Source organism: Parus major, chromosome 2 (genome assembly GCF_001522545.3).
Source record: "Parus major isolate Abel chromosome 2, Parus_major1.1, whole genome shotgun sequence".
NCBI classification, from domain to species: Eukaryota; Metazoa; Chordata; class Aves; order Passeriformes; family Paridae; genus Parus; species Parus major.
Genome location: NC_031769.1, coordinates 24,176,435 through 24,192,644, shown reverse-complemented (window position 1 = coordinate 24,192,644; position 16,210 = coordinate 24,176,435). Strand labels below are relative to the sequence as shown.

At 39.7% G+C, this 16,210-nt stretch overlaps 1 protein-coding gene across 4 annotated transcripts in view; it reads right to left on the bottom strand.

Annotated features, from left to right (window-relative positions):
- Positions 1–2,384: 2,384 nt before the first annotated feature.
- PPP1R9A (protein phosphatase 1 regulatory subunit 9A) overlaps positions 2,385–16,210 on the bottom strand; it is a 131,898-nt gene continuing 118,072 nt past the window's right edge. Inside the window, exons 15-19 of one of the 4 annotated variants that reach the window (XM_015618034.2) lie at positions 14,864–15,062; positions 12,195–12,314; positions 10,289–10,312; positions 8,965–9,147; positions 2,385–8,016 (exon numbers count right to left, since the gene is read on the bottom strand). In XM_015618034.2, coding sequence (XP_015473520.1) covers positions 7,804–8,016; positions 8,965–9,147; positions 10,289–10,312; positions 12,195–12,314; positions 14,864–15,062 — 739 coding nt within the window. In that variant the 3' untranslated portion in view covers positions 2,385–7,803. The remainder of the gene's footprint in view (positions 8,017–8,964; positions 9,148–10,288; positions 10,313–12,194; positions 12,315–14,863; positions 15,063–16,210) is intronic. The other 3 variants (XM_015618035.2, XM_015618036.2, XM_015618037.2) reach the window with 3 other exon arrangements.

Genomic DNA, 16,210 nt, shown 5'->3' with positions numbered 1-16,210 from the left:
TCGTACCACCTGCCTACCCCCAGTGGTCCTGTTATTTGTGATGTTTTGTACCAAACAGCATGTGCTGCAGGGGTCAGTGGTGGCCGAGGGGCACACTTGGTGTCAGGTAATCCCACAGCTGATGCATGTGTCTCTGGGGGGCAGCTCTGCATTAGCAGGTCCATGCACAAACTGCTCACAGCTCCTCTCCCAAATGCTCAGTTATCTGGGGACCTGAGCACTGCGCAGGCTTCACTGTCTGCCCATGAAGGCTTTGGTGCAAGGACTCTTCGGTTTGGATCGCAGTTCTGAGTCTTTTGCTGCCCATGGCCTGCAGCCCTTCCACAGAGCAGAGCCAGCCCTAAATGAGGGCAGCTTTTGTCTCATCTCTTTGCTGTACTTTGGCATTACCTAACTGGCTTTCCTGCTCCTTCCTTAGTAACTCCTCTCCCTGCAGGACACTTGCAGCTTCCCTCCTAAGTGATGTACTTTCTTACAGGAACTTGTAATCCATTTTCAGCCTTGAAGAACTGATGTCATTTCCAGAGCCCCAGCTGAAAGAATTGCTCTGAAAGAAGTTCTCACAGTAAGGATAGGTTTGGCTATTCACTCATTTGTGATTAGCCATCAGTGGCTTCTGCCACTTTTTGTTCTGAATTGCTATGTTCTAAACAGTTACATCCTATGTTAATGGCAGTGACACAGCTGAAATGCCAATCAGCCACTCTGCAGGTCCTGGATTTACTCTTTGGTTGTAGAAGGGCAACAGCCACTTCCCTCAACAGTGCAGAAGTAACCCATCAAAGCATTATTTTCCTATTTTACTGTTGCTTAAAGCATCTTCAAATGAGAAAACCTACATGTTGCTGGATCTTGTCAAACTTCTATTTTTTAAATTTGTTTTGGCCTTTCAGAAAATCAAGACTATCTTCACTCGTCACTGGCTTTTCTTTTCTGTTCTGAACTGCTCCTGTGCTGAGGAGTTTCTGTCGGTGTGCCTAAAGCTGAACCATGGGCAAGCAAGGGGCCTTCTCTTTTATCACAGCATTTGAGAGAAGAGACATCATAGCCATCTGCTGTTCCAGTAACATTCTGACCTGAGGCAGGCAGGGCAGGAAGCCCATTGCCAACCTCCTCCACAGGTATCCAGAGGTGGGAATTGGAGCAGGGACACCAGTGTTCCCATGGTGCTGGGCAGGTGTTGAGCAGCAAGTGCTGGGGGACAGCTTCTACCTCCTGGCAGCCTCAGTGCAGAAACAGCAGTGATGTAGGAACAGGAAGATGCAGCAGTTCAAAGCCTGGCTTCCAAATTACAAGGTAACCTGCACACTAAATCAATACTAAAGTAAATTAATACTAAATATTTATATAAATGAAATTTAAAAGTAAAAAAATAAATACTAAATTAATGCTAAAGTAAATGCAGGCCTGGAAGCCCAAGGAGGGCATAACCCATCATCTTTAAGATGCTGCAGAGACTGCAGCAGTTCTGGGCATTTCCAAAACCCAGCAGTAGCTATCTGAGACAACCTGCACAAACAAGACATGTACAGATGGCACCAGCCCAGGGAGCTGCTGAGCAGACACATTTTACATGTCAGCTGTGGACCTAGAGCCTCTTAGTATATCTATTTTAATTAAGATAATAATTTTATGAATTGAGGATTCTTTTTATCTTCTTGCAGTGGTGGCTGTATTAGAGGAAGGCAAGATTTATGATTCAGTCGTTAGGAAACACAAACTGGGTTAGACAGATTAAGTGCACAGTATTTGGCCTAGATTCTGCCAGATGTAAACCCACTGAAATAACTACAGAAATTGCACAGTCTGTGCCCTTCAATTTTCCCTAAATTAGTGCTTTACTAAAATCAAATAAATAAAAGATGTATTAAACACATTCAGTAAAAGAACTGCTGGACTTTGAATGTATAAAATGCCCATTTTAACTAACCTACACTTGAGTGTAAAATGTTTTTATGTAACAAAACCAATCCAGATCTTTTAAACACACAAACATTGACCAGTATCAATGTGAAAACACCCTATTTTTACATCAACCTGCAGCAAAAGACTGCATGCTAAATTTTATCTACATATGAAGAAAAAAATACAATTTTTTTCCTTAAAGTTTTTTTTTTTTTTTTTTTTTTTACTTCTTTCTACGTAGTTAGAGTATAAATGAGACCCACTTGGAGGCTTATGAATCATGCCAATTTGGCCAAGAGCTGGGATTAAAATAATCTTCAGTTGAGCAGAAGGAAGCAAAGAACAAGCAGGGCAAGGTACATATTCACCTGACCCCCTAGCCTGACCCATGCAGCTGTCCAGTCATCCTCACCATTTATTATTTCTTCTGGAATGACCAAGGAAAGGGCAGAAAAGTGAGGACTCATTACAAATTCTAATAAAGATTCAGGATTTCTCATTTTATTGCATTCGTTGTCTAACAACAATAATACTCATTGGCAAGAAATTTATTTACACTAACAAATTAAACCACAAGGCTTTGTTTGTATTTCAACTTTGTAAGAAAACAAAGGGCCACCATGATGTTTTCTTTTGATGTCTCCCAATAACTAAATATTAAACAAAGTTATCTTGGGGAAAACTCAACAATCTAGAGAAGTTCATATCAACCAAGCACAAGAGAACAAGCTCAGACATGGCACTACTGTGTCCTTCATGCAGGTGGTCAGACACCAAGATGTACAAACAAAAAGTTCAGGGTAACATGCATTTCGTATACATTTGACCTCTTTAAAAAAAGAACAGAAAAAGGAAAAAATCTGAAGCACAACTATCTCTTTAACCATATAAAAAGAAACAATGTAAGAAGCCAATTTTTACAGTAAGCACAGTGCATTTTAGTCTTTTAGCTGCCTGGTCTTCTAGCAATATGTGTAACACTTGTCAGTGACCAGTGAGATACCGTTGCAACGTGACTGGGAAATATGAAAGCAGTTGTTGAGTGAATGTGTATGGGAAAGTGTAGAGTCAGAAGATGTTCATTGTGCACTCTTCACTTCTTAATGGGCTGGTTACTCCTTATGCCTGGTGCCCTGAGATCCCCCTTTCCTTCAGACACTTCTGCACAGGGCCCAAATCCACTTCCCCTGGTGGCAGTGGCAAAGCTCCCACTGGAAACCCATCAGGAGCTCCTGGGTTACGTGGGTTGGATCTGATCTCGTGAGCTGTGAGCCTTCCTCACCTCTCTGGAATAAGAGACCCGCTAACTCAGCAGGTTCCACAAACCCTACAGCTTGTTCTTAACACAATCCACACTTCCCAAAGAAACAGGCAGCCCAAGGCACTACCACCAAACCTTCCTGGAAGATGTGCGTTTTTTAAAATCATTACTTAATGCTAAAAGCAAAAAGTACCAGCTGGTACAGCTGATTAGTAACAGAAAGCTCATTTTGTATTGAGGGTTTGGAGGGTTGAATGTCATGACTAAGATACTACAGCTTTAAAAAATCGGTTTCACAGGTACAGAAAAAAGTCCAGTAAAATCCACAGGGAGGTTAACAAAAGAGACTGTGCCATCTGCAGATGACCCACACTCCACTCTAGTGAGTGGGCAAGTCTCCTTGGATTTCACCTGTCATCCTGCTCAGAAACAAACTGCTGAAAGTGCTCAATAAAAATCAAAGTTGGGGTTAAAAACACACAAAGAAGTGTTTCCTTGCTAGAATACTGACACCCAACTACATGATGATCCTCTTCCATACTACTGTAGAACAGTACAAGTGTACACCAGTACATTCTGCACTATGTGCAAGAGTGGCATTTCTTCCTCTTCTTTCTCTTGGAAGTGGAACACAATTCATTCTCAAAAATGACACTGCCCACCTCTTACCACCAGTCCATGAGCCAGGAGGTGAAGGTGTAGCAGCTCAAGAGGACAGGAGGCTTTGAGAGAAGCAATAACGTATGAGGAACCCTGATCTCAAGTGTCAAGCACCTCTGAATGTTAATGACAGCTAAGGGCTGGCAGGTTTTAGAGGAAAGCTGCTCAGTAATTCTAGTAAAAGCTCAATTCTTGTGGTATCCCTGCAGCAGACTACAGCCATAGCAGAAGAGATGCCATTGCAAAATAATTTTTGAGAAGCTGAAAAAATACAAAAGCATTTGTTTACACTGAAATACAGACATCTAATGCCATTCAGCTTTTTATCACTGGTTTCTGTTCCACTGTGTATTTTGAACCCATGACCTTGAACAAGCTCCACTCCCAGCAACCCCCAGCAGCACTGCTGAGGGCAGTGGGTGAAATGCAGACAGTGGGCAACTCTGTGCATTGCAGTGAGAGGGTGCAGCTCCCTCCTCACACCCTGGCCCTGGTCTCCTGGGGAAAACTGAAACCCAACAGGGAGTTTTAATGGGAAGCTGCAAGGGTGCAGCAACCCACCCGTGAAGAAATGGGAAGATACAAGCTGGAGGTGATTAAAGTCAGTATGTTTGGCTGATTTGAACAGGACAAGGAGCCGCTGCTCTCCTCACACTCTCAGTATAAGCACTAGTGTTTTTAGGACTAAAGTAGCCTGCAGTGTTGTATATTTCATTTTCTATTTTTGAGACTTTCACTTTTTCCTAATTCTCCGTTCTTCACCTTTTTAGAGGCCCTATATATTCACGACTTGCAATGCTACAGCAATGAGCAGAAATAGAGTTTACAGAACAGGCCCAACACCCTAACCAGGGAGAAAATAGCTTGGGCCAGCCTGCTGCAGTCACCCAGGTCTAACAATGACACAAGCACATGTCTTGAGGTGTAGAAATACCACACTGCCTGCACAGCACTTCAGTGGTGGCCAGGCAAGTCAGCCTAATAAAAGCAGCTTTACTTCCACAAAGAAATACACAATATAGGTGACATTATGCCTGCAGGTCAGGTCAGTGAGAAAGGCTGTCTAGCCATTTACCAAATTTAGCAAATTTGTTTCTTCTTGTTACATTAAGTCCCACATTAGTCTGACTTAGCATTGGTTTACAGAAAGTTTAAGTTAAGAATGATGAGACACCCACCTTTTGTTTCCTGTAAGTCATAATACAGTACAAGGGGAAAAAGAAATTGCAACACAACTTTACAGGTCCTATAGAACAGCGAGAAAAGTTTCAAACTGTGCTTCATGTCTGTTATCCAGTGACGTTTCTGCACTTCCCAAGATTGAGTTACTGTACTTCATAAAAGGAACCACATAAATCTTTTATCACAGAAAGAACAGCAAAACTCTTGTCATTGTTCCATTTCCTTAGTTGTCACATGTTGATCAAAATGCATTTTAATGGTTTTAATTTAAAGGTAAGCCACTAGGTTTTTTTAGGTTAGATTTTTGTTGATGTTTTTAGTCTGAGAATAACAAAATAACATTATCACAAAGCAGTAAAAATCCCCTGAATACTTAAAGGACTTAAATTGAATTAGTAATTCTGCAGAATAAGTAACATGATTTACAAAAAGATTAACTAGGCACCATTCTAAGAAACAGGAATGAAAACTCAATATATAATGCCAAGCAATCTGCTCTGGTTTCTAAATAAAAAAAGAACATAAAACAGTGACACCACCTGAGATTATTATATACAACCACTTAAACATTACTACAATGTAAACATAATTTAAAAAGAAAATCATCATCTAATGTATTTATCAACACTGCATTTCAAATATTAAATTTCCAGTTTCTTCCAGGTAACCTCTCTTACTCTAAGAATGCTACTTTTATGAGGCTGTTAAACATTTGTAAATTTCTTCTCCTATGAATGAACACAGAAGGATTTACTGCAATGTGTAATTTGGGTTAGCAGGTGTATTTTGCTGCTGGTGGTTTATCTCAAGAAAAGTATCACAAGCCTTTAGAAATATCAGCAAGTATATTTTATGGCAATTTAAATTTTAGATCTGAATAAAATATACATCAAAAACTTGTAGAAGTTAGATTTGGAAGGAAAAATAGAGCTAATGCTAAGTAGATCTGTTGTGTATTAATTTTGAATGAACCAGGCTCTCTCAGTTTACACACCATTTTACATGTCAAAGAAATTATTAGGATCAAAAGAAATGTAACTCTTAACAGTACACCCTAAATGTTCCAAATCTGAGCTTCAGAGAACTTTGCACACACAAATCTGAATGCCATGAAGTACAGAGCAGAAGAGAAGCCAAGCCAAAGCAAACATGCTTTTTCTTCAGAGGAATTTTCAATTCTAGGCTGGCGCATTTTTAAGTTCAAGATTCTAACTTTGCATCACCATCTTAAACAACTTCTGGGTTTTCACAGCTAGATGAAGACTGCCACTTGCAGGCTGCATGAGTGGGAAGTGACGTTTCTCAAGCGTACACAGTCAGCTCTGACTGTAGAGCAGTCAGCTCATGCCTGCAGCTCCTCATTTGGGAGATCTGCCCATTGTCTGTCCAGTCTTTTGAAGCAATCCTGTATAGTTCAGTACTGCTGGTGAGGCAGTAACACCAAACCCTGCTTCTGTCACAGTCAGAACTACACAGCAGGCTTCATCCATGGCCTCACACACCCCAGAAATCACTGAAGTATGGCCACTGCTAAGCCATCAAAACATTCTACAGCCAAAGCCCAAAAATTCAGGTTTTGGTTGGGTATTCTTTAAATACATCAATCAAAACAGTTAAAATGTGGGAGCTTTGGATTAAGTAACCATCACCTCCATGGCAGCATGGACCTTAACAGCAATGTACTGAATTTAATTTTAAACAGAATCACTCATCTTTCTCTTCTTAAAGTGCACTTCAGTAAAAACTGAAAATCTACAGCAGACTCAAGTTTGATAATTGTTTCCAATACCTTCATAAGAGCAGAGCACAAAGCTTATTCCCCCAATGCTTACTGACTGGAGAATGAATTTGAAGATGTGGTGTTTTGCCTGGGGAAAAACCAACTTAAAACAAAATAAACCCAGTTTCCTGTATGAAACACATGAAAAACAAAGCAGAGTGTGCTATAAGAAAGTTGCCTACGCACTGGGAGCACAATAAAATTTATACAGATTCATATGCTGTGCTCTAGTTAGAAATTCATTCTTGCTCAGATATCTAAAGGATAAATGTTATCCTCAGATTTCTGTGTAAACCCACATAACCATTTAAGGCTTTGCCTCCTTCCTGGATTAACTATTGTACAGTTAACAGAAAGAGTTTCACCTCCTGTCCTTTACCCAGGGAGAACATTGACTCTTGTGTCTTTATCTCCAGTGTATAAGAAGTCACTGAACAGTTTTCACAGCAGTGTTGCTTAAAGGTACTGATGCAAGATGGAACTTATTCCAGCAGACTGAACTGAGTATCCAAACACCGTAAAGAAGATGAACTTCCAGTTAGAAAGTTAAGTCAAATCTTAGCAGACAGAGCACAACTCCTTTTACCCAGCTGAAGAAATGTTCCCCAACCATACTGACTGGCCATCCTTTGCAGAAGAGGTGAAACAGTGGACATGCTCCTCGGCATCATGCTGGTTACTGAAGTGACCAAACACACAGAGCTCAATAGAGAAGAGTAGTTTGGAAGGAAATACCACCACACAAAAAATGAAATCTGTTAGCTGTCAACAAGAACAGAACAAACTGAGGGGCTGGGATTATTTCACATGGCAACAGCTACGAGCGTGAACTGGATATGCAGGAAAGAAAACGACACAATATAAATTTCCCTAGTCATTCTATGTACAGCCCCCATCTCTCTTTACACGATCTTGGGTGATGAACACAAGAAAGCTGAAGGGGCATCAGAGTGGATATAAGTTTATCTCTCCTTCACATGCCTCCACGTGCCAAACACAGCAGCACCTCTGCTTGTCACTGCTCATTAGTGCCCTCTGTTGCATCTGATGAACACTTGTCTGTTTTCTTTGATCTCCTCTGCAGCTGCTCTTGTTCCTTCTTTCGAAGCTTTTCCCTTTGCTTTTCCATTTTCTCTTGAGCTTTGCGAGCCTTCTCCAAGGATGCTTTCATTTCCTTTAGCTTTCTTTTAATGACTGCTCTGTCCTGGGAAGATGTCATACCAAGAGCCTGAGGTGGGGAAACAAAATTTAAAAGAATTTCTTATGGTTTAATCTATCACGTTTTGTTTTCATATTCTATTTCAAATTCTCCTTAGAAGACTGTAACAACAAAGTGAATCTGTCAGAGACTCAGATGCATCACTGATGTGCAAGTACTACACTTCATGCTTCTTACTTCTAGAATATTAAAGTGAGACCTCATTGCCACAACCAGTGTTGATTTCATTGCTCAAATTAGGCAAATAAATTGTTTTATTGAAATCATCGAAGTCCACACAGAACAAGAATTCCAAATTCTCACTGCTATGCCAGTCAAAAGTTCACCTGCAGTCTTCTAAGACACATAGTGAAGTGCCACCAAAAAAATTCAGAAGAGAAACACCACACTTGGACTTTCAGATCTACTGAGCTTCCTGCCACTCTGTCCTGTATTTTTGACTGAACTAGGCTCATCTTTTTACTACAAGAATCAATGCATACTTTATACATCAAAACCCTATTTAGTTCTAACATACTACAATTGGTATCAGCTTATGCCTCCCATATCCCATTAATCCATTATTCCCTTGCTATTTCTGATATGTGTCTATCCACTGTCTTCTCAGAATCACCCTTTCACAAATCAGAGCTGGGTGAGAAATACAGGCATGAAAATACTACTTTCACACACTGCTGTATGATCTGCACATGCAAATACAGGTGTATAATGTACCTCATTATACACACCCAGGATTCTTACAAAGCAAATGCCTTGCATTTCTGAAGCTTTGGAATCCAAGTGCATATGGGAACTTCTTAAAGCGCTACCATAGCTTTATACTTTGTGTTTATTATTCTGGCCTATCATGACTCTGTGCACAAGGATTTGCTGCTTTCTGGGTGAATTCTTACTGCCTTTGAGATGATTTAAAGTGATGAAAAATACATCAGTTAATCTTGAAGCCTAATTAATTACCTTGAGCTTACTGCCATCCAGCTGAAGGAGATGCTCCCCATTAATGTTTTGGGCACTGAATTCAGAAACATACTGTTCAAGGTTCAGGCTCATCAACCAGTGGGAAACCTGCTGCACACTCCACTCGTGAACAGCACGACTCTGACACTGACTGTGCTTTGGAGACTGTCCTTCATCAAGGATCTGCAACAAAAATATTCCACAGTATTATTAAAGGGTAACACAGATGAGTAACAACATTTTTCTGCACAAACTATCTTTGCACTACAGTAGTAACAATCTCACACTGTTATATTACATCTCTATCTAACCAGACACCTAAGAATGAGTACAAGGTACCCAAAAAGTCTTTTATCTATAGAACCACAGAAGGAAAAGAACCTGGCATTCCTTTTAACCCAAGCAGGGACTGAAATGGCCAGGTGGCACAATTCAAACCATGTATGCTCCCATCCCCTCACAAGATTTTTTCCTTCAAATTAGCAGGTTTCTAAAGGATGCAATGAATTGTGTATTCCACTTCCTGGGCTCATTCACAGATCTTTATTATTTGTTCAAACTATTAAAAAAAAAAATCAGGGGAAAATGAAACCCTCAGAAAACCACTCTAGAGTTCAAAGTGATGATAGCAAACAGCCAGTGAGACTGATACTGTCTATGGAAGAAGACTTTACAAGATGACACAGAGGAGTGGTACGGAACACACAGTGATCCTACAGACCTGGCCCTGCTCTCACCACTGCTGTGGCTGAGAGCACAAACCCTACCAGAAAGGGCAAGTGTGGCATCAACTGCTGGAGCAGACCCATGTCCCTGCTCTGCCACTTTATTCCACCCACGGGTATGCCAGTGGGACCCGAAACAAAAGCTATTCTGTCCTGGCTGTGGTCAGCAAAGCAGCTGCTACAGGCTGCAGCAGCTGTCTGCCGTTAGAGCAGCTTTTTTTTAGCTTAGATGATGCTGGGAGCTCTCTCAGCTTCTGTCTGTCCAGTTGTCAGAGCTGGACACTATCTTTTTCTTCTCCTATTGCCAGCATGAGCTCAGCACAGCTGATGCCTGATCTGGTAAATTTGCTTTGACACTGACCCTCCTCCTGCTTCCAGCATATCACAAAAAGTTCAGTTTGCTGCGGCCTTGAAAACTCAGCAACAAGGAGAAGGCAACTCAAGACAAGGAAAGAGGAGCCAGTGACATCTGTGTGTTCTGTGCCAACAAGGGTGTTTGCCACACAACACCACAAGACAAGGAATGAGACTGCAAAAGAGACAGTACATTGCCACGCGACAGGCACGCAATTTACCACAACAGCACGCTAGTATCTCACCTCATCATCAATCATATCCAGGCTCTGAGTGAGGGAGCAACAAAGAAATGGGAAAGAAAAGCATTATAGAAACAAAATACCAAACATATAACAGCATGTGAAAGTTCAGGCAATGGCAGCACCAAGATCTGCAAACAGTTAGGGCTACTTAGCAAGATTTCTTTAACAACAAGATTTCTTTAAAAGGAATTATTTCTAGATACAGAGAGGTTATGTTTAAAGCTCAGCACACATATGATTTGGCAGTTATATTTGACACTACATCAATGGAAACCTCTTTGGAGTTCCTGATCTTGACACCCTAGAACAGGTGGGAACCTCTCTGATGGCTCCAATTTCCCAGAGCAAAAGCTCTTTAATTAGAGGAGAACCAAGAACTGGGTTCCCTCCCCACCCTTCCATTTTTCCATCTTCTAGAAATGCTGATGGGGCTCCTGGGGAAGCCAGAGCAGAGGAGTGCCCGCAGCAATGTGCTGTGGAAGGCTGAGGAGCAGCACCAGCCTCCTCCCTGCCCGGGGTGGCTGGGGAGGTTTCCAGGGCAGCTCTTGCTTGCCTCATCTGGAGGCAGCAATCGAACACAGCAGAGGATGGAGAAAACACAATCATTTTTATGGACCTGCTCAGGCCTGGTATTTTACAAAGTAATAGCTGAACACACAGAATGAAAGGATTTTCAAGCTTTTAATTCAATACCACTAGGAACAGGACATTGCCACAATCAAATACATAATATAAGGGGATTTAAACATGGTAAGATAATGAAACGCATTAGAATGACAGTACTAACACTAAATAAAGAGCAAGTGATGATTTTGCTATTTTCAGTAATTCACAGCATATGCAGACCTCTGTGCTGTTTCCTTCTGTTATAAACTTTTGCCCTTAATTACCTGAAGTAAAAGCAACCTCAAAAGAATGGCTGGGTTTGTAGGCTTGCAGAGCTGCACAGAAAACCTCTCATTCTTTAAACCCAAGTAAACCATGCAGGTAGTAATAAAAAAAAAAACTACCTATGTTTAAAACAACAACAAAAAGGCATAGAAGGTATAGATACTTTGAGTTCCCCCTCTCTGGTAAAAACAATTTGGCACAAATCTCACATGATAAATGTGAAGTTCTTATGGAGTGTTTGTAAAAGAACAAATACACAGGTTTCCTGACTCCACAAGATGTGCTGTCAGCTACTGTCAAATCATACAACCTCACCTACAACTGAGTTACAAAACTAGTATCTTAAGAAGAGTATTTTCAATACATTATATTCACCTCAAATATGTCACCAATTAACAGGGTTAGGAATACCTTTTTACTTTATCATTGTATGAAAAAGCTCTGGTTTGGAGTCATTGACTTCAAATCCACTGTGCAAAGGAAGCACAAAGAATGCAAAGTGGATTAAGACATAGACATTATAACCAGTACACATACATTCAGGTACAGTAACACACAATTACTGCACGTACAGGTCATTCTTCCACAGTAAAAACTGGGGTAGGTGAAGGTGCCTTACATCTCAACTACATTTACCAAACTTTACTGTTATGTTTGGTATATCAAAACTGTCTTAGGCCTAGTTTAGTGTGTTTATATCTATATTATAGAGGTATAGTGTGTATATCTATATTATGTCCATATGTATGTATTTAGAAAAAATGTATTGGCAAGTGTGAGGATATAGCATCTCTTAGGACACCACTTGCATTCCACTTCCCTATGACAGTGCCACGGGGCATTATTTTAAGTCATTATTATATGAACAAGAAAAAACTGAATTTAGAAACCAAAATTAACTTCCTTCTCCAATCTTTCTGCCTAAAACATTTCCTTTATTATTTGAGTAATCAAGTGAGATTCCATAGGAAAAAGAAAAGATTAATTTCCCAAATTAAACAATTCGTCCGCATACCTCATCTGATGACAGCACTAAGGAGTGCGAGAAGCCTGGTGTTTTAGGTTCTGCTCCTAAACCACTCAAATCAGCTGAACTTGTGCTGCTGGGACTGAAATCATCATTGAATGTGAAATTCTGTGGAGAAAAAGAGGAGTAAGAATGGACAAATTATTGTTTAGGTGTGTCTAAAAGGGAAATTTGCTTTGTGTCTTCCATGTTGGCATAGCTCAGGAGTGATTTCAATCATTTATCAAATCACAACACACATGAGGAAGTCTAATGTATTATAGTGTTACTATTTGTAGAATGCACAGTATTTTTACCACTCTTTATTTCATGAGACACCTTTGCCAGATTAACGCCTCAATAAATAACAAAGGTGTCTAAAAGCAATTTCCAGATTCTCAAGATGCTGGCTCTTATCCTGGAGCTAAATCACTGCTTCTGCAGGTTAATCATTAGCATTTACTGTCCTCCAAATACTTAGGAGAAGTGTAGCACAGGCAGTAGCACAAAGAATAGGACAGAGAATTAACAGAGAGAAGTGAAAACTCCTATTGAAAGAGCAAGGAGAATATCATGTGAATCCACTTTTGAGTCCCAAATAATCTCCTTGAAAAGTGAAAGGATCCTCCCTCTTTGCCTATGCCTTTAGAAAAAAACCTGAAACTGAAAGTAAGAAGTATCTCTGGAAACTGAATATTTACTGAACTAATAACCATAAAACAAAACCTGTTTTTTCTTAACAATGCAATCAGATACATCACATCTTACAGCAAATAATAGCAAAAGCAAGCACATATTTTTCAGGAATACAACAAAATTACCATTAGAATAAGACAAAAATTTACAATTATTTCACACTAGAGGGAGAACAATGAAAAAACCAAAATATATAAAAGATTAAGGACACCATGATATTCAATTTAACTTGAATACACACTGGACAATACAGAGACCTCTACTCTCTAACATCTAAATGAGTATTAAATCCTATTCATCTTTGACCTTCACTTTAGAAAGTGAAACAATAAAAACAGCACTACAAAAGTTATCCTTCTATCTGCCCCCCTCAAATACTTGAACTGTCTTTCCTGAAAACATGAAGACTTCCAAAAATATCAAGTGTTGGTCCTCTTAGTTTTGCTAGAAATCCAACTAAATATTGGTATCATGCTGTGCTTTGAAAGCCTGAATAGCACTACAGAAACTCTTAATTTAAGAGCCTGCAAACTTTTCAGAGAACATAAGAATATTTTTGTAATCATTTTTCTCTCACCTACGTTTAGAATTCCTGTTCTGTTTATCCCAGCTCTTTATAGAGGAGAAGAAAATCTGAGCAGCTTCCTTAGCTGCTTCCTTAGCCCACACAGCGTTCTTAGGCCAGGAGTTCAACAGCTCTACCTCCTGTTGTGTGAAGAACATATTTTTCTTTTTTAAGTACTCTGATTTTTCTTTCACCTCTGTTTTGTGCAAGATTCAGCTTTGGTTTTTCAAATTTCACTTTCTGCAGCAAACCACAAGATAGCTGAGGCCTGGTAATAATTAGGATAGCTCCCACAACCTCAACCTAATACTATCTAAAAGAGTGTGCTTTTTTCCCCATTTGGAAAATATCTTTAAACAATGTTTGTTTAAATACAAAACTAGGATTTATGTGTCTAATTTTTTTTTTCCCCCTAAAAGAGAAGAGGTAAGCAAATAATTTCTGTTCAGAGATTTCACTGGTGGGGTTTTCTCTATCAATCTGATTTGGACTGCTGTAAGCCTTATGTTGCTCTCCCTTCCAGGTAACACACAACAGATATGACCTTGCACAGCCTAGTGCACAGCAGAAGTAATGCATCACCAGCTTTTGGCATCAAAAAAGTAAGAAATGCCTGTGGAAACTGCTATTATGAACATGCATTTGGCAGTAGAAGACAGAGAAATGAGATTTCTGATTCATATTCCTATAAAAAGTTGAGAACCATATCTGCTTCTTTATACCAGACCAATATAAAAAATCAACTGCCATAAGTCATAAGAAGTTACAGCCAAAGAAATATTTTCCAGAAGTGAAAACAAACACGAAAAAGCAAAGTATATTACTATAAATAAAGGTTATGTAAGGAATTGTCATGCTGAAACATTCATGCACATAGAAAGGAATCACACAGATGTATTAAATTGCAATAGTTCATATTTACAGTTCAAGCATCTTCATACAAAGAATTAAATCCAACATCCAGCATGCATGACAAACAGATTTCATTACTGGGGGAAAAAAGGCAGATGACTGACAGCATACAGCATTTCTTCACTTGCAAACACCTCATTTGAACATGGGTATTCCCACTACCAGTCCTGAAGAATGAAGAAAAGATCTATAACTGAATACACAAATCTAGCATTTGTTCAGTGGATCCAAATGCTAATTTCCACTGGCACCACTTGCTTTTGTTACGCTACAGCACACCACAGTTAGTTTACTGGAATAATGTACATTAAGACAGAGTAAAAAAGGTAGAACAGGGAATGGTACAATGACAGAGATGTTCTGTTTGGATGGGCTGTTATCGTACAATGAACACCATGCACTGTTTATTGTAGTAGTCACATATTGGCCTGTTCTTTTTTCCAGAATCACAAAGCCAATTATGCTACTCAACACAGTGGGAATAAGGTAGTTTTTTATTTTCTACCTTTGACCCTTTTTTAGCAGGGCTTAAATTTTCAGAGGAAGGTTCAGTTGAGCTGGTAGGCGACGGCAGGTTGCTGGAAGAATTGGATCCCTTGCCGCTCTCTCCATACCATGTGAATGGTACACAGTGTGGGAGAGAGGAGGATCGCTCTGCTAAAGATTTAGTGTTTGCTGATTTCTGCAGCATCTCTCTGACAGTCCTGTTTAAGAGAAAGGAGCAGGAATATGCATTAGATTATAAAAGATGGGGAAACAAAATGCCACAGAGGCAGTTAATTGTAAAGAGTGACATTCCATGTAGCTGTGACTAAAGAACTGAGTGGCATGAAGCTGGTAGGGGTATGCCTGAAATCCCTCTTTCAGCAAAAGAAAAAAGTGTGTTCTTTTGATTCTTTTTCTAACTCAGGCTTTCTCTAAGACAACATACATCCAGCAAATGGAGACAGATGCCAGCTGAAAATGCCTATACTCCCACCATTTGGATGAGACCCAGCTCCTGTCAAGAAGCCACACACTGTGTTTGTGCAGTTCTGAGCCCCAGTGGTATCTCAGCATGATTAAATCATTAGATTCAGCACTGACCCAAGTGGGCCCTGGTTCCCCAAGAAGATCTGGCTTGGATTTTGAGCACAGGCAGAATGAAGCAGTATCCATCAGATGCATCTGTATCCATCTATGGAGCTGCTCCTTTGTTACAAAAGCTAAATACACCAGGTACTATTATCTTGCTTTTAAATAAATCAAATATTAAAAATATTGATATAGAAAAATGAAAGAAACACCTACGGGACTTTATCAGATTCTCTCTTTGTAATAACAAAGATTGCAGTAATCAAGGCAAAGGTAACACTTATAAACAAAAATGCTGACATTTTATTTCCTAAATACATCGTTAGTACAGTATGTAAATTAAAAATAATTATGCAAAATGTCAGCCTCCAAGAATTTATGTATATGTCATAGAATCATATATTAATGTTTCAGAGCATTAAAATCCCACTGCTCTTAGTAGCCATGTGTAAATGAGGTAAACCTCTCTCAACATCTACCTTCTGGACACCTTCTAAATCATTATTAACACAATCACAAGACCACATAGTTTGTGAAGCCTCTTTTCCATATGGATGAAAGTGAGGCTGTCAAAGGACCCCCACCTATGGAAGCAGAAGGACAATCCTACTCCACTTAGCAACTAAAAGGAAGGTGGATATATCTGACCCAGTCCTTTACTTCCCTCTCATCTTCTAACCTTGCTTGAATGTAGAAAGTATACACAAATGTTGTTGCCCAAATCACCTAACCTCAGGCAGGTAAATATATGCTCCTTACTTAAATGGGGTATTTTTTC